This window comes from Triplophysa dalaica, chromosome 20, assembly GCF_015846415.1.
Source record: "Triplophysa dalaica isolate WHDGS20190420 chromosome 20, ASM1584641v1, whole genome shotgun sequence".
Lineage (NCBI taxonomy): Eukaryota > Metazoa > Chordata > Actinopteri > Cypriniformes > Nemacheilidae > Triplophysa > Triplophysa dalaica.
The window spans coordinates 2,491,395-2,507,058 of record NC_079561.1 but is presented as its reverse complement, the minus strand read 5'-3'; the positions used below and the strand labels follow the sequence as shown (position 1 = coordinate 2,507,058).

The 15,664-nt window shown below is 38.5% G+C and overlaps 2 protein-coding genes across 2 annotated transcripts; one reads left to right on the top strand and one right to left on the bottom strand.

Moving 5' to 3' along the window:
• The first annotated feature begins 3,803 nt into the window (after nucleotides 1-3,803).
• Nucleotides 3,804-7,429, top strand: tbpl1 (TBP-like 1). Its single transcript, XM_056732681.1, has 7 exons — nucleotides 3,804-3,969; nucleotides 4,691-4,895; nucleotides 5,089-5,171; nucleotides 5,293-5,356; nucleotides 5,441-5,544; nucleotides 6,091-6,185; nucleotides 6,781-7,429. Exons 2-7 carry the CDS (start codon nucleotides 4,761-4,763, stop codon nucleotides 6,858-6,860), a joined length of 561 nt encoding a protein of 186 aa, XP_056588659.1. The 5' UTR covers nucleotides 3,804-3,969; nucleotides 4,691-4,760; the 3' UTR covers nucleotides 6,861-7,429.
• Nucleotides 7,430-7,608: 179 nt separating this feature from the next.
• Nucleotides 7,609-15,237, bottom strand: slc2a12 (solute carrier family 2 member 12). Its single transcript, XM_056732646.1, has 6 exons — nucleotides 14,771-15,237; nucleotides 14,193-14,322; nucleotides 11,203-12,594; nucleotides 10,099-10,221; nucleotides 8,512-8,644; nucleotides 7,609-8,199 (listed from the first exon to the last, which is right to left on the bottom strand). Exons 2-6 carry the CDS (start codon nucleotides 14,302-14,304, stop codon nucleotides 8,106-8,108), a joined length of 1,854 nt encoding a protein of 617 aa, XP_056588624.1. The 5' UTR covers nucleotides 14,305-14,322; nucleotides 14,771-15,237; the 3' UTR covers nucleotides 7,609-8,105.
• Nucleotides 15,238-15,664: the final 427 nt, after the last annotated feature.

The window sequence follows — 15,664 nt, the reverse complement described above, 5'->3', positions numbered from 1 at the left end:
ACACCCTAGCACTTCAACTTCAACAACTAACCTTCTCCCCTCCATCCCCACCTGTGCCAGCTCCTCTGGCAAGAGTGTTCTTCCTGTTATTGAAAAATTACAGCTTTTTGGAAACAGCACAAATATTCAAACAATATTATATGTGGCTGGTGAGATGTAAAAAATCTGACCTTGTGTTGTCTTCCAAAACAACATAAATATATTTCAATGTAAATGTTTTGGGATTAAAGGAATGAAATGACTGATTCACTTGCATATAATTGAATTTGTAGATTTAGATAAGCAAAGTATTCAAAAGTATTCAAGTTGTGAATGATAATTGTGTGATTTAGATGGTAAGAATGAATGATGTAAACACATGGAAGTTCCCAGACCTGTGTTTATGAGTGAAGTCGGATCTCACACACACACATGCGCTGTCCTTATGTCAGCTCTCTTTTTTTACGGCTTAGCGCAGAAAGACCAGGCACTCTAGTCTTCATAAATCTACCACCTTAAATCACGAGTAGAAAATAAACCAGTGGATAGAGCAGGTGTGCATCTCTGTGTGACTACGATTGCGTGACTTTCTCTTTTATCTCGATTTATCTTTCTCAGTCCTCCACACTCAGATGTGATAAATATACTTAGATCTCAGAAAACTCACTCTCCATGATTTTACCGCATTATTCTTCACAACTGATTCTTTATTTGAAAAATAGCAGGAAACATCACATTCATTTTTATGGGTTACAAGATATATTTGCATAAAACTAAGAAATTATTAGGTGATTGTTAATAAATGAGTTGAAATAAAAACATTGAGATTTTGTTTGAGGTTTGCAAGTTAGGGTTCAAAAATAATTAAAAAAATTACAGAATTATTATATGAATCAGGTCTGCAAGTTTTTTAAAATTGCATGTTTAATTTTCTGTGTTTTAAGGTATATATCATATATAATTTCCTAGAAAAACATTAAAATATGTCTCTCATTAAACAATGTCTATCATAAAATGCAAAAGGCATTTAAACATTTATTCTTTTACACCACATTAGTCTGTTTTCTGCTACTGTTCTACTCCATATTATAACTTATTTCTTTAAATAGTTATTACTAGTCACCCTTTATATTTGTCACTGGGTTTTGCAAATATCTAACCAGTACACAGTGCTTAACAACACAGTATTAAATCATTTGAAAGTAAAAAAAAGTGTTTTTTTTCCATTTCTAGAAAAACAGCAAATTTGAACATCAAAGGTTTTGCAAGGACAGCAACAAAATATTTTCTCATATCATTTCCCAAGACCTGTTGTAGTTGACGTGTTTAAATCCAGTTCCAGTTCCACTCCTGGTTTTATTCTGGTAGCCCTGAGAAAAGCCTCATACTGGAAGCAGTAACGTCTTCATTACTTCATGTATTTACCTGAAAACACTTGAGATAAGAATGAAAAAGCAAGACTCATCTATGAAGAATGTACTATCTAAAATGGCGGCTTTCCAATATGCATGATTACCTAGAATGCATTATTGCAATCTCAGTGTGTGGTTTCTGTGATGTCCGCCCAATGTAAACATGGAATGGACAGCATGCTCCACCCTCCTTGTTTACAAATCACCCTCAGAAACACTTCCAACAGAACAAGTTCTGTTTAATATGACATTTTAGCATCTCTGTCTCAGAACTAAAGACAGAGAGGCATCCAGATGCATTTGATATTACTTTTACAAGGGTTTTAAAGGTTTCCAGGACAAATCATCCCATAAAGTCATCCCATGCCCTTGATCTAACCCCAAACACTCTCATACAAAACCGGTCCTTTCCCACGTCTGCTGTGCATGAACGTCATCTTAACTATCGCAACATGCAAATTAAGCGTCATCCTTGTCACTGTGCAATGCCAGTGTTGATGCTATTTTAAAAAGACGCTTTTATCCAAAGCAACCTAAAGCATATTCAAAGGATACAATTCATCATTAAAAACGTTTCCTGTGATTTGAACCCGTGACCCTGGAATTGTGAGCGCTGTGCACTACCATCTGATCTACAAGAAGACTTAACACAACAAGAAGAGCACTTCCTTCATCTGACCTCCCGAGCAGTTCCACTGCAGTAAATGAGAATGATGGTTCTGGAGGTGACCAGAGCAAAAGCCGCAGTTCATTTTCTCATCCAAAGACGAGATGATAGGAAAACAGAAGATTGGAGAGGAGCTCGGTGGTCAGGGCTGGGCTCACGGAGAAGCAGGGAGTAATGGAGAATGTGTTTACTCTGCCTGTTCTGTCTGTTTATGTATCTTCTATCTTAATGAACAGCGCATTATTTCTCTCAGGAAGGGAATTTCAGTGATGCTAAGTTCTATTTTATAGTCTATAAACACACTTAAGACTCTGAAGTTCCTGCACAGCAGAGGGCGCGGCGTGAGGGGGACGCCGCTTGTGGTCTGACACCGCGCTAACCTGCTTTAAATCTCAGGCTTTATAGTAAACAGCTCTGGACATCTCTACAGGGCTTTCCACACACAAATTATTTTATTTACTTCGGTATGTTTCTGCCAGAGAGGCCCTTGAGATTTCACAAAGCCTATCTGGTAACCAAGGAGGGACTAAACAACAGCACTGAATCACTCCGAAGCTATTGTGCTGTTTTGCTTGGGAAACGTCCAGTTTGGAAAAAGAGAGAGAGAGAGAAGAGTCAAGGGTCCTGGAGTTTAGCATAGTTCATCCCAGCCCAAATTAGCACGATCAAAATGGCTTGGTAAACACATTTGAATGAAAAATGAAGGACGGATGAAAGGAATACAGCATTTTTTCTAGTGACCTCACTGATAATAACCGCATAAATGTGGACGATAGTTCAGAACATGAAATGCGGGCGACCATGTGCCCTGGGTTCATTCAGTAAAACGCTTGTGCGCTCATCTTCAGCCACTGTTAAACGTCCACTCGGACAGCTGAAAATTCTCAGCTAGATCCTCTTCTCTCAGACATGTTGGAGTGGCTACTTTATGTTTGTTGTCACCTTTCCAGAAACCGCAAAGTCCACGAACAGCGTTCTCCGTCCAGATGTATCCACTTTGGACAAAAGCCGCTGACCCCCAAACCTGGAGCCGAGACAGGACATAATAAACACAGCCGTGAAAAGCTGCGAATAATATCTCAGAAAAAAGGTGTCAGACAGAAACCTTGATAAGTGCAATGCTGGATGATGCAATCAGACAGATGGACAATGTACATTTGTTACTGAGAATGAAGATGCAGATTCCTATGACATCATTGAAACTGTTTAATTAACATCTAATCCTCAGATGAGCAGATGCTTTTAAAGATGTTATTATCTAAGTCAAAATTCATGGGAAAAAAGCGATGTGCGCACCCCCTAGTGTACAAAAAGCGCAATACCAGTGTTGTTCTGTTCATAGAGATACATTGTCCAGTCAAGTGTCATTTTTCTGCATCCACCTTCGTTCAAAACAATAAAATGTTTGATATTTTTCAGTTTTTGAAATTTCTTTAATAATAGTAAACGATACAGCTTACAATAGGGCATATATAGTACGATATACTATTTTTTGAGGGTAACGTTATTTTAAAAAAAGCTTTTTAACATCTCTTCACAAGAAAAAATCAACCAAAGACAATTTACATTAAAACATGGGCTGTGAGTGTAAAATGATGACGTGTAAACTCAATAAAATTAACAAATTACCTCGAGTCGAAGTTCTCTCATTAGCCGCTATAGTCATCCCGTCCTGTGCGTGGCGCTGTTTTCTTTTCAAACCGACTGTTTTCCCGTCTCGCGCAGGAACTGAGAGACCGTTGACAACAATCGCCGGTTGTGTGTTGTATGTGCGCTGACGCTTTTGTTTACTTGTGATGCTCTTCCTACCCTTCATTTGATTTTACACAATAGTTTTTATTCTCGTTCCCCGTCCACGTTTTTAAAAGAACTATTTTTCGACCGTAACGTTGAAAGCTTCTCATCAGTCAAGTAAGTTAAAGTTGTATTATCGTAGTGTGTTTGGTTTACATTGAAGTAACAACTACAACTCTGTCTCTAGTAAAACATTTGTATATTGGATTTATAAAAATGTAACACCATTACTTGGCTAAATTGCCACTTAATGTAATTGTCTTTGCGTTGTGTTAATGCATAACGTGACGTTTAAGGTGCCCTGCTAAATGAATGAACGTTGTTGTATTAGCTCGATTGTTTGGGCTTAATACACAAGAGTAACATGTTAACTTCTTCATGCTTGGCAGGTAGAAGTTACTTATTGTTTTGTCATAATCTTACACTTTAGAGAGAAAGAAGAAACAATTTCACAGCAGTCACGATCTGAACACTTTACACTAACATGACGCCTTCTTACTTTGGTGCATGTTGATGACCCTTTTGCACATCTATTGTGTGATGCACACCCTATAAAAGATCCGAGGGTGAGGGCTTTTGTTTAGGGTACAATGAAGGTTAATCAATTACCTCTTGGTTACCATGTCAAGTATTTAACCATTACATTACCCCCCCCCCCAGAATTTCACTACTATTAGTTAAACCTGACTAAATATATCACACACATGTTATATTATAACTATTTGTGTGGTACTAATAAGGCATTCACTTAAGGCCATCTGCCACTTGAATAAATGAAATATAAAATCAATTGGTTGCTTTTGGCTCTATTGAAAACATTGTTTATCTGTTATTGCAGGTTGTGCTTTGGATTGTGACATGCATCTGTAAAGGGATTGTCAAGCTTCCATCACGTACAAAGCAGCTCCATGGAACCCAGCAATGATGTGGCGCTTGATATCATCATTACTAACGTTGTGTCTGTCTTCAGAACCAGATGCCATCTAAACCTACGCACTATCGGTCTGGAAGGCACTAATGTAATCTACAAACCAGAAGTGGGAGTATGTCTAGATATTCAAAGATTTGAAGATTACTCTTATTTATTTTGCATTATTATCCATTATTTAAGTTGAATGCACTTTAGGTTTAGGAGATTAGTATCAATATCAGCATTATGCGTTGCCTGAAAAGATCAATGTATGTGGCCAATCATTAACGCACATTTATGTTCTGCGGATGTTTTTTATTTTTCAGAAAGTCCTGATGAAGCTTCGAAAGCCACGTATCACTGCCACTATATGGTCGTCAGGGAAAATCATTTGCACTGGAGCAACAAGGTCTCCTCATTATTTGTAATTCTAATGACAGGCAGCACAGACAAACGTTTGTGCTGTTTTCTAGTCTCATGACGTTTGAGGTATTTAAATGAACTTGTAAATTGAATGCGTTTTTGTTTAGTGAGGAGGAGGCCAAATTGGGTGCTCGACGGCTGGCCCGCTGTCTGCAGAAGATTGGATTCAAGGTGACTGAACAAATTTATTACTACTTCATGATTTTGTAGACTGCTTTGGAAAACTTACGAAAGTTTTTTTGTTAAATTTTGCAGGTGCGGTTCTCTGAGTTTAAGGTAGTCAATGTGCTGGCAGTGTGCTCCATGCCTTTTCAGATCCGTCTTATTGAGTTCACCAAGAATAACAGGCCCATTGCCAGGTAATACTTGATGTTCTTTTCCAGGGTCCTCTAAATTGGTACTTTGAAATCTGTATTTTTTTATTTATAATTTTTATTATACGAATGCACTTCAATAGTAGGTATACCTGCATTTAGATGTGTCGACCATTACACAAAACACTTGTTGACTTGTTTCTTGGGACTTTAATTACATTTAAAAACGGGGGAGTAATATGTGTCCAACAGGGACTGCGCAAACAGATTATTAATAGTCCAATGAATAATCGGTGCGAGAATCATATCAATTGATGATTCTCAAAATGAAATACTTATAGCTTCTTTTTGTTTTCCTTAAAGGTCATTAATGTAAAAGGAACTTGACACATTTTTATTTATTACACTGCTTGTAAGGTTAAACAAAAGTCACTGCTAGTAGAAGGGGAACAGCGCTCTCTAGTGGTGAAAGAGTGTATTCTGAGTTGAGCAATCTCCTATGAAGTGTTGGTTCATCAAACTGCACAGCATGTTCTGTAGTTGGATATCAGCAGTGGCCTCACAAGTGTTTTTGCATGTGTGTATTTTTAGCTATGAACCTGAACTCCATCCAGCTGCATCATACAGGATCAAAACCCTCAGGAGTACAATACAAGTGTTTTCTACCGGCAATATTACTGTTACGGGTAAATACACGTCTTTTATATCATTTGATCTTTTATCACTTCTCAATTATTTGGAAATTCCTATCCCTATAGATCTCTTACGGAATACTTTAATATCCACATACCATAAAGAATATTTCTGACATTATTTACCAACATTGTATTTAAAGGGGAGTTTTTCATTAAACGCCCTCTTGACGTTTCAAACCTGTAAGAGTTTCTTTCTTCTGCAGAACACAAAAGATATTTAGAGATATGTTGGTAACAGAACAGCACAGCCCCCCATTCACTTTTGTTAAGTGAATGGGGGGCTGTTAACAACATTCTCTTTAAAATATCTTCTTTTGTGTTCTGCGGAAGAAAGTAAGTCATACAGGTTTGAAATGACAAGAGGGTGAGTAAACAATGACAGAGTTTTGAAGGTGAACAACTCCTTTGAGGCATGCTATGGCATAATAAAAGAAGATAAGAAAATGAATGCCAATGTTGCTTAAAATTTTCAATGCTGCATTTATTTTGTAAAGTTGCTTAATGTTATAGTAAATAACACAAAGCTTTTTGAAATAAGAATAAGAAGAGCTTAATGCCATGACTTATTGTGATTTTACCTCTTTAGGACCAAATGTGCAGACTGTGGCATCTGCAGTGGAGCAGATTTATCCTCTTCTATTTGAGTGTCGGAAAACACCGGCATAGAACACCCACAGTCATAGGCACCGGTTTGAATTAAGCACCTTATCATTGAACGTTTAAGGCTTGTAACTGTTGTACTGTATGTGTCTACAAGGCAGCTTTTGCCATTTCACGTCCAAGCGGGTCTGGGTCGTGTGTTGTCAGAGTCATGCCTTTGAACGTTGACCTTGGTGTCTGAATCTCACTCGGAATAATGACGACCTCTTAAAGCTCAGAAGAGGACCATCAGTGCATTGACATTGTGTTGCAGACATTGTGTAGTTTATAAACACTTGACCTAACTGTATTACGATGCATGGACACCAAAGTTAAAGCTGGCAGACGTTTAAGATCGCATTTTACTGAAACTTTTAGCTAATTTGATTTGAGTAATATCTTTATGGCTCATTGAATGATACCAGGCATCTGGATTTAGAGGGCAAACACTTCACATTTAAACAGCTGATGTTGTATATCTGGTGTATGCTGTTGGATAGAAACACTCTGGGATCAAAAGGAGTCTTTGGTCCACGTTTATGTAATATGTGAAAACTTTTTGTATTTTATAATAAAATAAGCCCTATATTAACTGATTAGGTCTCTCACTTTTTGCATGTGTGCAAAATATATAATTCAGGATTTCTCATATCGCTGCTGAAACCTTGTATCTCCATATTTCAAGATTCCCTCCCATAAATCATTCCTATTGGTCACTGTGGGTTTGTAAATAGCTAACCAATAAAAAAGTTTTAAAGTGCTTGACGCCACGATATGTAATCATTCAAAAAGTTTATATTTTATACATGTGCATTGTTGTTCTGGCAAAGATCAAGTGTGTTTCTGAATGAAGATATTTTGTGTTGTTTTACATAATGTGTTAATTTCAGAGGTATAATCTGATCATATAATGCATGTTGTGCTAGAGAGACACAACTTTAGTAGGGGGGCGCGGCCTCAATTCTCAGGCCACAGATCTTGGCTTTGACTTACCATGGCATGATTATATTTAGGACAGAAGTGAATTGTTGTCAGTGTCTTAAAAATGTTTAAAAAATAATCAATACAATTTCTTGATTAAGATCTCGATTGACCCATCATGCCATAGGAAGGTATACTGTTGTGCTAAATGACATCTCCATGACAACCTCTCAGATACCTTGATCAGTACAGTCATGAGTTTGGCTGTCCATGAAGTTGTCTGACTGTACAAAGAACAATCTTTCTCTCTTGTAAAGTTCTTGCTCCTCCACTATAGATCTAGGTGAAAAGTCAAATGTTCGCAAGGGCTTTTTCCTCCTGCGAGAACTGTGTTTTAGGATCCGGCTGTCCTCTATGACACAGCAGTGTGATGTTCAAAGGATTCCTGCAAAACAACGCAGACTCTTGAAAACAAATCTTATCATCGTGTGATGCACTTTAGCACAGAAATTCCGAGATGCATGCAGTGTGCGACAGGTGTCAGTTCTAGAACTGGTTGCAGGAGCATGCGCAGACCTGTTAATAATGCTTTCATTTTCTTAAACATAAGTTTGAATCTCAGTTAAAGCTTTGTGATAATATAAGCTCTTTCGATCTATAAAAATGTTCAAAAGTGGTCTGTTAAGAGTACACCGGTAGCCCAGATGTAGTTATTATAATTAGCATGTTGGTAGAGTTAATATGTGTGTGTGCTCACTTCATGGCGAGCTCTTTGGAGATCTGTTCCAGCGATCGCCCTTTCGTCTCTGGCACGAACGCAATCACAAACACCACCAACACGAAGCTCATGGCAGAGTAGGAGAAGATCACGCTAGGCAGGCCGATCCGCTCTATGAGAACGAAACATTACAATAAGTCAACTTTATAAACTCCCTTTTCACTACAAACACTCATTCACGTTCATAAGCATGTTCGTAAGCTTGTGTTTTTCATTCCATCTCTGCATGAAGCATCTCTGCATCTCCACAGGTGCCAAATGAGCATTTGGCAGGTTGCCTCTACCCACAAATCTGAGACAAGTGGTCAGTATTCAGTCTTTAGGAATGCTACAACTATTAATACATGTGATGATACATTCTTTTTCAAAATGTATTTTGTTTACGCAAACCCTGCAGCTATTAATAAGGTATTTATGTAATGTAGACTGATATTATCCTGGAGTACATCCTGTAAGCGGTGGGAACAACAAGTGTAAGCTAAATTCTAACATTAATAATTGATCAAAAGTTTTTCCAGGCTGGTAACTTTATCAAAACAACACTTATTGTTTACGGTGTTAAGTTAATGATCTGTGGCTAGATGAACAGACATTGCTCTTACTCTTAAAGGAACAGTTCACCCAAAAAATGTAATTCTGTCCAAATCTGTATCAATTTCTTACTTTTGATGAACACGGAGGAAGATATTAGGAGGAATGCTTGTAACCAAACAGTTCATGGCCTTGACTACCATAGCAGAAACACTTTCAACTAGTTCTGGGGCACTTTTGAATACCATTGTAATTTTTCTTTCTATGGTAGTCAATGACGACCAAGAACTGTTTGGTTACAAGCATTCGTCCAAATATCTTGCTCGGTGCTCATCAGAACAAATACATTTATACAGATTTGTAACAACTCAAGGGTGAGTAAATGATGACAGAATTTGTACATTTGTGGGTGTACTGTCCCTTTAACTCCTGCAGCGGCTCTCTTACATTGTTCTTAAAATATCCAAATCTCTTCGTTTATCGCTTTCCTTATAAGATAATGTCAAACAATATGGCAGACAACCTCACTTGGTATCACATTTTATCAGTTGTTTTTTCATTTTCATATTTCCTGGGAGATAAATTATGCAAATATAAGACACAAGAGTTTTTAATAGGCTAAAAAGCCGAAAAAACAAGTATTAATTGCCTGAATATTATGTTTACGATAATGAAGACGCTTTAATACAAACCAACCTACAGGTTCAATGTACCTAGGAATTAAGAGACAAATATTACTCATAACAGTTACTTGATATTTATTTGGATAAGTACAAAAAACCTCAAACACACCCTGTTGAGCCCATGTGAAAAGATGAACTAACCTCTTAATCCAAACAGAGACAACCTCAATTCTAGTTGTTTTATTCTATTTACATTTATGCCAGAGCAAAGCAGCTACACTGCATTCAATGTACAGTACATTTATTCAATATCTCTATTCCCTGGGGATGAAACCAATAACCTTTGCGTTGTTATAATGCAACTAAATCCTACGGCTTTTACTGATCTTAGATCTGTGTATGTGTGAATTACCTGTCAGGGTCAAAAAGGTCATTGATATCAGCAAATTGTTGGCCCAGTTGAAGGCTGAGATGACAGACACGGCCTTTCCACGGATGCCAGTCGGGAAGATGGCACATAAAACAACATGTACCACTAAAGATGGATAATAGAGAGAGGGAGATATCGATATGGTTAAAAAGAGACGGAAATGTGCAACAAGGGAGTTTCATTAATACAAATATTAATAATATAGAATTGCACAAACTAGCAGCTGTCAATTCATTCACAATTGCAAAAAACAGTAGTAAATCCAACGTTTTTATCATTTATCTAATATAGTTTGTACCTGAATGGCTGGTTTCTATCTTTTCTAGTTAAACAGGCTACGCATTTGTGTGCTATCGTGTGTGTTTCTATGTGCTGCTGAATAAACAATATTTTGAATGACGTCAACTATTGAAAGGGATACATCACTTTTTACTTTGCATATCAAATGCTTACTGTGTATTGACAGAGAGATTTAGAGAGTATGTGACCTACAGCAAAAAATTCTCATACAAGCCAATCTTAAAGGAACAGTTCAACTAAAAATAAAACAACTGTCATCATTTATTCACCATTGTGTCAATCTAAACCTGTATGACCTGCTTTCTTCTGTAGAACACGAATGTAGATATTTTGAAGATCCTTGGTAACCAAACAACAATGGCCACTATTGAGACATTTCTCAAATGTTCTTTTTTTGTGTGTTCAGTCATACAGTCTTAAAATGATGCAAGTCTGAGTAAATGATGAAACAATTTTCATTTTTAGGTTAACTGAGTGGGTTATGTTATGCATCTTAAATATCTCCAAAATTATTTTAAATCTCTAACTATGTTGGAACATGTTTTGTCCATAATTTAGGATTAAGGTCACAGAAAGTTTAAGGTCAGGGATAGATTTACAGTAGGCCCAGGATTAATATAAGGCTACAAAAAGCACTCTTTTCTATTCTGGTATTGCTGGAAATGTTTCACTTCTTGACTAGTTGCCAATTTCATTAAGTGTTTCCTCTTTGTACATAAGTCTTATTTCTAGAATGTGCGCAATTTTCTGTGTTCTAAATTCATTTTCAATACAGCTTAATCTTACTCGGTCCCAAGCTGATGGAGAATCCAGCTACATACACCAGCAGACTGACCAGAGAGATCCATTTCAGAGAGGGCGATACCTCATTAGCCGAAACAGATTGAAGTGCAATTTTCCAACCTTCGTCCTCTGAACGCTGAGCAGCATGAGAGCTGGCGTGCTTGAGTAATGCTGTCCTTTGATCGAACGTATGATTCAAAATCCAACTCTTCGTGTCATTAATGCTAATGAGAAAATGATTACTTTTATGACTGGATTGTCCATTCTGGTATAAACCATGCGGAGTGTATGTCTGAATGTCAGTCTCGTCTCCCATCCTCAAAACAGTCAGGTTTGAGTTACTAATGGGCCCCGTGCATAGGCTAGTCACGTGAGTGTGGCTCTGCATGGTAACCGCCCCCAGCGTTGCCGTCGCCAACGTCATGACAACAGCGCCGACGCACAGGAAAGCTTTAGGTCCCACTTTGTCCACCAGAAACACAGCGGGAATGGTCCCTCCCACCTTAACCATCCCAAACCCTGTAGATGCGAGAGTCGCTGCCTCGTTGCCATGGAAACCGACACTGCTGAGAACAGCCGACGCGTACGCCAAAATGTTGGGCTGTCCGGTAGCCTGCTGCAAGAAAACCAGTGCAGCGCCGATAAGAAGTCTGTGCATCATGTTGTCACGCGAACGGAAGAGGTCCAGAAAGCCGTGTTGACGCTCCGCCCCCAGGGCCACGCGAATGGCCCGAAGCTCCTCATCCACCGCGTCCAATCCTTTGATACCTGCGCGAAGACGCAGAAGAGTGCTGTGCGCGTCTTTCTCACGTCCCTGAGTGAGCAAAAAACGCGGACTCATCGGCAACAGAGGCATGACGCCGGCCTGCAGTAGAGCGGGGAGCAGCACTCCACCGAACGTAAATCTCCACCCGTCGGGAACCCCGGCGAACGCCCAGCTCAACCCAAAACCCAACAGCATCCCTAACACGACCATGAGCTCGTACACGCACACGCACCTCCCGCGCCAGGTGGCGGGTGCCACTTCGGCCGCGTAGAGGCAGGATGCGGTGCCCGAAAGTGCCACGGCCATGCCTACCAACATTCGCCCGGTCACTAATGTCCAGAAAGACACTACACACACGCTCAGAAGGGTGCCTAGGACACACAGCAGTGCTGTCAGGATGATGGAAAAGCGACGGCCGTAGCGGTCCAGTATGGTGCCTCCAACCAAAGACAGAAGGAAGGCTCCGAGCAGCAGAGACCCGACGACCTGTTCTTGCTGGGGACACGAGAGAGTCAAAACGTCCCTGAGTTGAAGCAAAGTTCCAGATATAAGACTCATCTCGTATCCCATCATCAACCCACTCAGGCATGCCACGGATACAGAACACAACACCAGCGCCGCACCATTGCCTAAAGAGAAAGAGAGAAGAACCTTTATTACACAGTTCTCTGGAATAAATTGTTATTTTGCTTTAAAGACACCGTGTAATTTGGTTTAAAATAACTCAAAACTTTTGCACCTTACCGTCTGTTCAGACTACAAACTACAATTCATCTTTATAACACTAAGAAGTCAGTAGACGCTCTTAGCCGAAGTGTTATAGTAAACTTATTTCGGTCTGATAACCTTGATGGACACAAAAGAAGATATTTTGAAGAACGTCGCCAACCGAACAACACTGGCCCTCATCAGTGTTGGGAAAGTTACTTTGAAAAAGTATTGAATTACTAGTTACTAATTACATATTCAATAGAGTTATTAGATTACTGTACAAATGACTCTCTCCAAAAAGTATTTAATTACCTATTAGTAATTACTTTCTGTATCCTATACTTGACTAGTTTAGTGATTCAAGGATGGACATGAAACGGCTCTTAATTCATTCAAATAAATAATATTAAACTACATAAAGTTCGCTCATTAACTGACCAAAGTATTACAAATGTGAGAAGTATAAATTAAAGCATGCATATTAAAGTTAGACGTTTGATGTAAATTCCACTATTGCTCACACATATATTACACAAAGTATTTAGTTTAATTACATCAAAAGTAATTAAATTAAAGAAAAAATAAGAGTAATCCCTTACTTTACTTTACAAGGGAAAAGTAATTTAATGACAGAAACTAATTACTTAGTAACTATTTACACCCAACACTGGCCCTAATTGACTTCCACTGTATGGACACAAAAACATTTCTCAAAATATCTTCTTTTGTGTCCCCAGATAAAACAGACATACTGGTTTTAACAACACGAGGTTGAATAAATGAAAGTATGTTCATTTTTATAAGTTATGATTTAAAAATAAAAGATATGTATGACTTGGAATTCAGAGAATCTGATTATTTCCAGAAAGTAAATCCAATCATTCTTGCATTTTCAAAGTCTGTAGAATAAAAGAATGCATGTCTGAGGATGAATACCGTTCATTCAGAAAACAAACCTTGACATGTTCTCCTGACGCCTGAGGGAACAGACATAAGTAAACGAATTATAGACGAGTTACATATTCCTTGAGACTTATTTTTTATTATTATTACAACACAATGGATTTGGCAGATAACTCCCAAACAATTTAAAGTCGAATCAATGTACACAGTAACTTCTGTGTTCCTTTGGACTCGAACCCATGATCTTGGCGTGGCTAGCACCATGCTTTACCACAGGAATCGCTTTTTAGCAACAGGAATATATATGGTTCCAGATCACAACGTATTAATATCACCTATCAATCGTCACCTTTAAATAGGTTCTATCCGACATTTTAGTCAAAATGTAGTTATTCACTTATTCTTATTCTGTGACATTTACATTATGTATTTCCATTTACAGATGTTGTTTCGTTACGTTGTGTACATTAAGGGATGTATTTCAGAAAACATAAAGGTTCTATCAAAGAAGTCAATACTTTAATGTGTTTTATGAGGCTCAATTTGCTACTCAGAATGCAAAAAGAACCTTATAATTCCATGGTGGTGTTTCGGATCCACTTGCTGTTCTTACCTGACTGCACAGATGAGCTTTTCACTAGATGAATGTGTGCGTCTGTACTCTGCACAGCTGCCTTGCTCTGGGGGTCAGAGGTCATCCTTATGGACTCTTCCGAAGCATCCATGTCCTTCTTGTGATGTAACTACAATCAAAGTGAAGCGTTTAAAGACAAAAAGCTCTTTAACATTTCTTGTTCATTCATCACCTCTCAGGTGACATTGCGCTGTTTTTGCATGATGATGATAGCAATAAAAATCTTACGAATAAATCAAATATCTCAACATTTACGTCAACTTCTACAATAATTTTCCATTAGGAACACTTGTCAAAATATACCTTTTAATAAGATCTGCAATGAAATGCATCACCAATAACAATGTGTACACAAGTTAAATAAACTCATACTAAGCAACAAACCTAACATGCATTGAAGACCTTATCTTCTGCTGTAAACATATCAAAGTATAACTAAATACAAAGTTATAGACCATCTTGGATCTTAAGTGCTGTTACTGTATAGGCGCAAAGCAAGTAAAAGCGCTAAAGATCATAAAACAAGCGCATTAAAGACGCGACAGTCCCGTTTTTACCTCTTCAGCGTCTTTAACGTTATGATATCATCTCAGCTGACCGGTCCTCTGTCTCTACACCCGCTGGGCAGTAACTGTTACGTTGTTGGATCGACACACGCTTCTTGTTTTGGACGGCAGCGACTTAAACTCCGCCCACGTTACCCAAAGAATCAGAAAGTGTGAAGTAAGCAGAAACCGAACAACTTTTCAACGCGTGTGTCTTCGTAATGACGTAAAGGTTGAAACGCGTTAACTTTTCCACGGTACATTGGTTCGGACTTATAACAGCCGGCGCGTCGCATGCTGTCAGCTGCGTGTCTCGTTTGTTTTTTGCAAAACACATCAGCAGTGAACGACAGGAACGGTGCAAAGTGTGCTTTTTTAAATAAAATACGCCGTGATTTGTTCACGTAACGTGTTTGTATATTCAAGGTGTTAAGTTGTGAACAAAGGGATGGAATACAAACACTTCCGCTGTCAGTCTGTGTAGTGATTCGATCTCATGCGCCCTTGCGTAGATTGTCCCCGTTATGACATCAGAAAACCGCGAGAGTTGCGCTCATGTATGTAACCCTATCTTGTGTATAAGGAACCGTTTATTATTCATACGATGTATAATTTTATTGAATAATGTGGTGGGTGGTTGTGTAACGTGCAGGCACCATTCGTAAACTGCTGGGATGTATAGGCCAACGTTACGTGAGTGGCAAAGTAACAGGCTTTTCAAGGGTTCACATTAATAGATGTGATGAACTGCAGTGCAAATGTATTAACATGCTTGTATAAGTGATAGAAAAAGGTCGACGGGTATTATTTATACTATTTAAAAAAAACACGAGCCTCGTTTTCTCAAGGATTTAGTGCCACCTACTGGCCAGGGAGGTGCAATTACACGAAGGCGACAAAAAGCAA

Bases quoted from the DNA above. Each gene is read 5' to 3' on its own strand.
- slc2a12 (XM_056732646.1), bottom strand. From the start codon at position 14,304: ATGGATGCTTCGGAAGAGTCCATAAGGATGACCTCTGACCCCCAGAGC. The intron at 12,595-14,192 runs GTAAGAACAGCA...CTTTCTCTTTAG, and splicing joins AAGCTCATCTGTGCAGTCAG to GCAATGGTGCGGCGCTGGTG. The intron at 8,200-8,511 runs GTGAGCACACAC...GTTGTTTTGCAG, and splicing joins TCCAAAGAGCTCGCCATGAA to GAATCCTTTGAACATCACAC.
- tbpl1 (XM_056732681.1), top strand. From the start codon at position 4,761: ATGGAACCCAGCAATGATGTGGCGCTTGATATCATCATTACTAACGTT. The intron at 5,357-5,440 runs GTGACTGAACAA...TAAATTTTGCAG, and splicing joins TGCAGAAGATTGGATTCAAG to GTGCGGTTCTCTGAGTTTAA. The intron at 6,186-6,780 runs GTAAATACACGT...TTACCTCTTTAG, and splicing joins CGGCAATATTACTGTTACGG to GACCAAATGTGCAGACTGTG.